Source organism: Scylla paramamosain, chromosome 40, assembly GCF_035594125.1.
Source record: "Scylla paramamosain isolate STU-SP2022 chromosome 40, ASM3559412v1, whole genome shotgun sequence".
NCBI classification, from domain to species: domain Eukaryota; kingdom Metazoa; phylum Arthropoda; class Malacostraca; order Decapoda; family Portunidae; genus Scylla; species Scylla paramamosain.
Window position 1 is genome coordinate 12,709,104 of NC_087190.1, and position 7,500 is coordinate 12,716,603.

The 7,500-nt window shown below is 58.5% G+C and overlaps 1 protein-coding gene across 1 annotated transcript in view; it reads right to left on the minus strand.

The window, feature by feature from the left end:
* LOC135092466 (uncharacterized PE-PGRS family protein PE_PGRS54-like) overlaps positions 1–7,500 on the minus strand; it is a 28,972-nt gene that overhangs the window by 1,137 nt on the left and 20,335 nt on the right. Inside the window, exons 2-4 of the mRNA XM_063990984.1 lie at positions 5,964–6,618; positions 5,104–5,275; positions 1–4,766 (exon numbers count right to left, since the gene is read on the minus strand). The exon at positions 1–4,766 is cut by the window's left edge and continues 1,137 nt beyond it. Of these exons, the coding sequence (XP_063847054.1) occupies positions 81–4,766; positions 5,104–5,275; positions 5,964–6,538 (5,433 nt within the window). The 5' untranslated portion in view covers positions 6,539–6,618 and the 3' untranslated portion in view covers positions 1–80. The remainder of the gene's footprint in view (positions 4,767–5,103; positions 5,276–5,963; positions 6,619–7,500) is intronic.

Sequence of the window (7,500 nt, forward strand, 5' to 3'; positions counted from 1 at the left end):
ACTGACACTGTTTCACCGCCTCGCTCCGCCCCGCCCCACCACTCAGCACCGCAGGGGCAGCTCTGCTTCGCCCCGCGGGGTCAGCCTTGGGGCGAGGAGCATATGTCCAAGGGGCGGCAGTTGGTAAAGGCGAAGGAGCCGTCCTGGCGCACCAGGCCGCGGGACAGCGTGCCCGCCTGGTCCATGTGCTCCCACCGCCGCACCACCACGCCAGGCCGCGCCCCTGCACCGCGCCCCGACGCCGGCACCATGCTCACGCGCTCCCGCGTCAGCATCTTGCCGCCCCGCGCCCCCTCCGCCCCCTCCCCCGCCCTCGCCACTGACCCATCACTCTCACTTTTTCCCTTGTCCGCTGATGTTGCGTTCCCCGCCCCTGCCCCCGTCCCCTGACCAGCTCCCTCTCCCGCCCTGGTCCCAGACCCCGCCCCAGATCCCGCCCTCGCCCCAGCCCTTCCCCTGCCTGGGGTCCTGGCGCCTGTGCGCCCCACCACCTCCACGAGTGACTTGGACCGAGCAGGGGCGCTGTCCTGCTCCGCCCCGCCGCGCCTGGCCGTGGCCTTGGCGGCGGCGGAGTGGTGGGCGGGGCGGTGCCTAAGCAGCGTGACGTCGCTGCCCTGCGCCGTGGGCGTGATGTGCACGATGACGTCGTGGTCAGGGCGCAGCACGGCGGTATCCGAAGAGTCGTGCGTAATGGTTGCCGTTGCCACCACCTCGCCGCGCTGCACTGTCAGGCCCGGCCCTGCGCGCGGCGCGTTGCTGGGGGGCGGCGCCCCGACCCTCACCCTGGAGTCTCCCCGCCCGGAGCCGCCGCGCACCGCGCCGCCCAGGGAGTTTGCTGGGGATGGCTGGTCTGGGGCACTGGGGCCTCCCCGCCCCCCGTCTGCCAGGGCCCCTGAGGCGGGGTCGCGGCCTGTGGACGCCCCGCCGCGGCGCCCCACGCCTCTGTTGCCATTGCCCAGGTTCCTCATCACGCCCCTCCCCCTCGAGGACTGCCGCCCTCCCCCAGGCTGCCTCGCCTGCCCCCCGCGGCGCCCCGTCCCCGTGCCGCCTGTCCTGTCAGAACCGGCACCAGTAGGGGTCGTGGCACCCCTCCCCCCAGCGGCACTGCCTCGTCCGTTGGACGCCCCCCTGCTGCCGGTAGCAGTGGTGCCAGCGCCAGCCTCTGCCACACTGTTGTTCTGAACAGCGGTGCCACCGCCAGCACTGCCACCGCCGCCACCTGTGTTGCCCGCACTGCTGCTGCTGCTGCTGCCGCCAGGACCACCACCACCAGTACCCGTGCTGCCAGTCCCGGTCCTGGTACCTGCGCCTCCAGTACCTGTACTGGTACCGGGGTTTCCAGCCCTCATACCAGTACCAGTGGTGCCTCCCCTCATCCCGGTACCAGTACTGCCAATCCTGGTGCCTACACCAGTACCGACACCAGTACTTCCAATACCAGTACCAACACCATTACGTACACCAGTGTTGCCAATCCCGGTACCAACACCAGTGTTGCCAATCCCGGTACCTAAACCAGTATTGCCAATCCCGGTACCTACACCAGTATTGCCAATCCCGGTACCAACACCAGTATTGCCAATCCCGGTACCAACACCAGTATTGCCAATCCCGGTACCCGCACCAGTATTGCCAATCCCGGTACCAACACCAGTATTGCCAATCCCGGTACCCGCACCAGTATTGCCAATTCTGGTACCTGCACCAGTATTGCCATTCCCGGTACCAGCGTTACCAGGTCTAACATCAGCACCAGTACTACCAACGCCGGCGGGGAACCTGTTCCCGGTACTGCCAACACCAGAAGCTACAGCACTGCCAGTGTTACCAGCAAAGCTAATACCGGGAAGGGGAACACCGCCGCCAAAAAAGCCACTGTTTATCCCGGTACTGACTCCACCGGTGTTGAATGTGGCTCCTGCAGTGTTGCCAGCGTGGCCAAGGTTGGTGCTGCCCAGTCCTCCCGGTGCGCCGCCGCCAGTACCGCTGTTTGCCTGCCCGCTCCCTGTGCTGGGCCTTTCCGCGCCTCCACTCCCTACAACACCGGTACGGCCAACACCACCAGTGCCACCACCACCAGTACCAACACCACTATTACCAGCAACACCAGTGCCAGCACTACCAGTACCAACACCACTATTACCAACAGCACCAGTACCAACACCACCAGTACTAACACCACTGCCATTTCCAACACCACCATTCTGAGTACCACTGTTGCCAATACCACTGTTAACAGCACCACCGCCAAACGTGGCGCTACTCCCGGTACTTTCAACACCAGTATTTCTGTTGGTGGCGGCAGCAGTGTTGCCAGACCCAAACACTCCACTGTGCCTGTTAAAACCGGGGTCAGTGTTACCAATGGCACCATTGAAGGCACTGTTTCTTGCAGCACCAGTGTTGCCAGCTCCAAATGTTCCAGATGCGGTGTTGCCAGCGCCACCAAATGTCCCAGAGGCAGTGTTGCCAGCACCATTGAATGCTCCGGACGCAGTGTTGCCACCGCTATTAAATGCTCCAGGCGCATTGTTGCCAACGCCATTAAATGCTCCAGATGCAGTGCTGCCAACCCCATTAAATGCTCCAGATGCAGTGTTGCCAGTACCACCAAATCCTCTAGCACCAGTGTTACCAGCGCCACCAAATGATCCGGTACCAGTGTTGCCAGCGCCACCAAATGCACCACTACCAGCGTTGCCACCGGCACCAAATGCTCTGGTACCAGTGTTGCCAGCGCCACCAAATGCTCCGGTACCAGTGTTGCCAGCGGCACTAAATGCTCCGGCGCCAGTATTGCCGGTGCCACTAAATGCTCCAGGTGCAGTGTTCCCAGCTCCAGTGTGAGAGTTGCTGGCGGCATTAAATGTTCCGGTTCCAGTGTTGCCAGCGCCAAATGTTCCGATGCCAGTGTTCCCAGCGGTATTAAATGCTCTAGGTGCAGTGTTGCCAGTACCACTAAATGCTCCAGGTGCAGTGTCGCCAGCGGTACTAAATGCTCCGGTGCTGATTCCAGAATTAGCAGCACCACTAAATGCTCCGCTGCCAGTGTGGGAGTTACCAGCGGGATTAAAAGCTCCACCTCCAGTGTTGCCTCTGCCACCAAATGCTCCACCGCCAGTGTTGCCTCCGCCATTAAATGCTCCGTGTGCAGTGTTGCCAGCGTCATTAAATCCTCCGTGTGCAGTGTTGCCAGCGCCATTAAATGCTCGATGTGCAGTGTTGCCAGCGCCATTAAATGTTCCATGTGCAGTGTTGCCAGCGCTATTAAATGCTCCTGGTCCGGCATTGCCAGCACCAGCAAATGCTCCGGTGCCAGTTCCAGTGTTGCCAGCACCACCAAATGCTCCGGTACCAGCACCAGTGTTGCCAGCACCACCAAATGCTCCGGTACCAGCACCAGTGTTGCCAGCACCACCAAATGCTCCGGTACCAGCTCCAGTGTTGCCAGCACCACCAAATGCTCCGGTACCAGCTCCAGTGTTGCCAGCACCACCAAATGCTCCTGCACCGGTACCAGTGTTGCCAGCACCACCAAATGCTCCGGCACCGGTACCAGTGTTGCCAGCACCACCAAATGCTCCGGTGCCAGCTCCAGTGTTGCCAGCACCAAATGCTCCTGCACCGGTACCAGTGTTGCCAGCACCACCAAATGCTCCGGCACCGGTACCAGTGTTGCCAGCACCACCAAATGCTCCGGTGCCAGCTCCAGTGTTGCCAGCACCAAATGCTCCTGCACCGGTACCAGTGTTGCCAGCACCACCAAATGCTCTGGTGCCAGCTCCAGTGTTGCCAGCACCACCAAATGCTCTGGTGCCAGCTCCAGTGTTGCCAGCACCACCAAATGCTCTGGTGCCAGCTCCAGTGTTGCCAGCACCACCAAATGCTCTGATGCCAGTTCCAGTGTTGCGAGCACCTCCAAATGGTCCTGCACCGGTACCAGTGTTGCCAGCTCCACCAAATGCTCCTCCAGTACCGGTACCAGTGTTGCCAGCTCCACCAAATGCTCCTCCTGCACCGGTACCAGTGTTGCCAGCTCCACCAAATGCTCCTCCAGTACCGGTACCAGTGTTGCCAGCTCCACCAAATGCTCCAGTACCGGTACCAGTGTTGCCAGCGCCACCAAATGCTCTGTTGGGGGCAAGGGCAGCGCCGCCTTGCCTGCCTCCCGGGGAGATGGTCTGGCCCTGCACGCCCCTCCCCGCCTGGGCGCTGGGCGTGCCCTGGGGGGCGCCGCGGGGCAGGAAGGATTCTGGGTGCGCTGCGGCAGGGTGGCGCGCTCCTGGCCCGAGACTCTTCCCGCCGCCTGCCGCCGCCGCCGAGCTGCCGTCACCCAGGCCAGCTCGGGCCGCCCCCCCTCCCGCCCCCAACCTGTTGGTGTTGAAGCTTGGCCGCACGCCGGAGGGGACCACGGGCGGGGGCGGCACGCGGCCACCGGCGCCCTGTCCCGCCTCAGCCGCCGCCAGGTCGTCGGGACCAAAGTTGAGGGAGCGCAGCGGGTCGTTCTCGCCCGTTGGGGAGGCGGGCCCGGCCAGGATCCTCGGGGGCGGCCCGTCGTCAGGGTAGTCGTAGTCTATGGTGGGCCCCGGGGGACGCGCCCCTCTGTTCCGGACGCCGCGGCCACTCCCCTGGCGCTCCATCTCCCGCGGCATGGACGGGTGGGCGTCTTGGGCGTTGCTCACCGTGGACGGCGCCTCCTCCACGCCCAGACCCAGCCACCCGTTCTGCTGGCACAGCACCACGCCCACGATGATGGCCACCACGAACTGCAACACCAAGCACCGCCGTCACCGCCTGCTGGCACGGGCACACACACACACACACACACACACACACACACACACACACACACACACACACACACACACACACACACACACACACACCTCACTCTTCCTTCCCCAACACACACAGATATATCCAGACCCCCCATATAGACACACACACACACACACACACACACACACACACACACACACACACACACACACACACACACACACACACACACACACACACACACACACACACACACACACACACACACACACACACACACACACACACACACACACACACACACACACACACACACACACTCACCAGGAGCGTGTAGCAGCCAATGAGCATGACGGTCTGCAGGTTGAACCTCCTCCTGCGGTCCTCGTCCTTGAAGGCCTGCTGGTGCACGTGCAGGTAGTAGTCCTGCTCCGTGTCCTGCGCCAGGGTGCTGTTGCTGGGGCGCCGCTCCTCCACCCGCGTCAGTGTGCTGCCTCTGGGGGGGGGAGGAGGCGGACACGTGACAGGGGTGCAGGGTGCGGGTGAAGGAGGGAATGAAGAAAAGAAGGGGGGAATGAAGGAGAGAAGGAGGAAAAGGAGGAATAAATCGAAACAAATAATATAATAAAATAAAGAATAAAGAAAAACAAGGAAAATAAAGAGAAGAGAGACAAAAAAGAGCGACTCACTGACTAGCAGGAGGCAGAGCAAAACTAAGAGGAACAAGAAGAAAAGAAGAAATAAAAATGTAATTCAAGTAAACTCTTAGTCCCTCACTGACGCGAAGAGGAAGAGGAAGGGGCACAGGAAGAAGACAAAGGTGCTCAAACAGGAGGAAGAGAAGGAAGAGGAAGGAACAAAGGAAGCAGAAGCAGAAAAAGAAGAAGATGATGATGCTTAAACTCACGAGACCCTGTTACTTACTGGCAAGAAGAAGAGGAGGAGGAGGAGGAGGAGGAGGACGAGGAGGAAGAAGAAGAAGTACCCTCCCACTCACTTACTGGCAAGAAATAGAAGAGAAAAAGGAAGAAGAAAAAGAAGAAAACTACCAAAAAGAACAATAAAGACGGACAAAAATATAGAAAAAATGAACGAAAAAGGAAGAAGAATAAAATAAAGGAAAGAGACGAATAAGAACGAAACAAAAAGAAAAAAAAGACCGAAAGTTAAACAGCATCTCTTACTTGCTGTTTGGGTGTGTGACCGGCGGCAGGGCAGTCAGCAGGTCAGGCTCCTGGTGCGCGCCGCTGCCGTGGTTACTCGCCGCACTCTGGGACCGACTCGTCTCCATCAGCGCCGCCAGAACACCACTCAAGTCATCCCTGGAGGTGGCCGTGCCGTGTCGCGAGTCATCGGAGTGGTGGTGGCGTCTGTGGTGGTGGCGCTGGTGACGGTGACGCCTGTGGGAACTGCTACTCTCTCCGTCAGGCAGCACTGAGACTTGTGGGGCGTGGGATAGTGTGTTGTTGCATGTACCAGGGAGGGAATGAGGTCTTTCACCCCGCTCACTCCTCTCACTGACATTACCACGGCTGCCCCTGCCTCTGTGGGTGTGATGGAGAGTGTGGGCTGCGTGGGCGGTGTGTGAGGCGTGTGGAGCGTGTTGGGCATGGGGGGTGGGGTGGGGGTCTCTGGAGTGGTGTGGGAGCGTGGCACTGGCGGTTCTGGAGGAGCGGAGGGGGTGTGTCCGCAGCAGGGTGTTGGAGGGCGTGTGGTCGTGGATGTGGCAGAGGTGACAAGATGGCACTCCCTCAGGCATGGCGGTGGTGGTGGTGGTGGTGGTGGTGGTGGTGGTGGTGGTGGTGGTGATGAGCTGTCTCTCTGCTAACCATCATTCGCCTAGAGAGAGAGAGAGAGAGAGAGAGAGAGAGAGAGAGAGAGAGAGAGAGAGAGAGAGAGAGAGAGAGAGAGAGAGAGATCAGTATTAGTAATTATTCATATATTGCTTTTTATCTTTTCTTTCATAATGTAAAGTAGCAGTAGTAGTAGTAATAGTAGTAATAGTAGTAGTAGTAATTACAACAACAACAACAACAACAACAATGATAATAATAAATAATAATAACAACAATATCAACAACAACAACAACAACAACAACAACAAGAATCACCAACACACACACACACACACACACACACACACACACACACACACACACACACACACACACACACACACACCAATATAAACTTGTGTAATTACTTCTGTGCGTGTGTGTGTGTGTGTGTGTGTGTGCGCGCGTGTGTGAGAGTGAGTGTGTGAGAGTTTAAGTGGAAATGGTGTCAGTGGTGTAAGTGTGGGTGTGGCCAGTGAGGGGACAGGTGCGGAGAGAGAGGGAGAGGGACGGGGAGAGAGAGGGGAGGGGGAGCGAGGGAGAGGGAGAGGCAGGGGGGGGAGGGAGGTAGAAGCCGGTCTAAAATACCACAGGTAACGTGGGTAGATAGGTGGGACAGGTATACAGGTAGTAGTAGTAGTAGTAGTAGTAGTAGTAGTGGTATTATTATTATTATTATTATTATTATTAGGGTCAGTAATCAGTAAAGAACAAGAAATAATGGGATCAGGTTGGAAAGATTAAGTGCAAAAAAGAGATAAGAAAGAATTGGTTTTCAAATAGAGTGGCTGGCGAATGGAATAGACTCAGTAGTCAGGCTGTTGGTGGAGTCAATCGGGAGCTTCAGAACACTAGACATATGTGTGGATGTGGATGACAGGTGGAA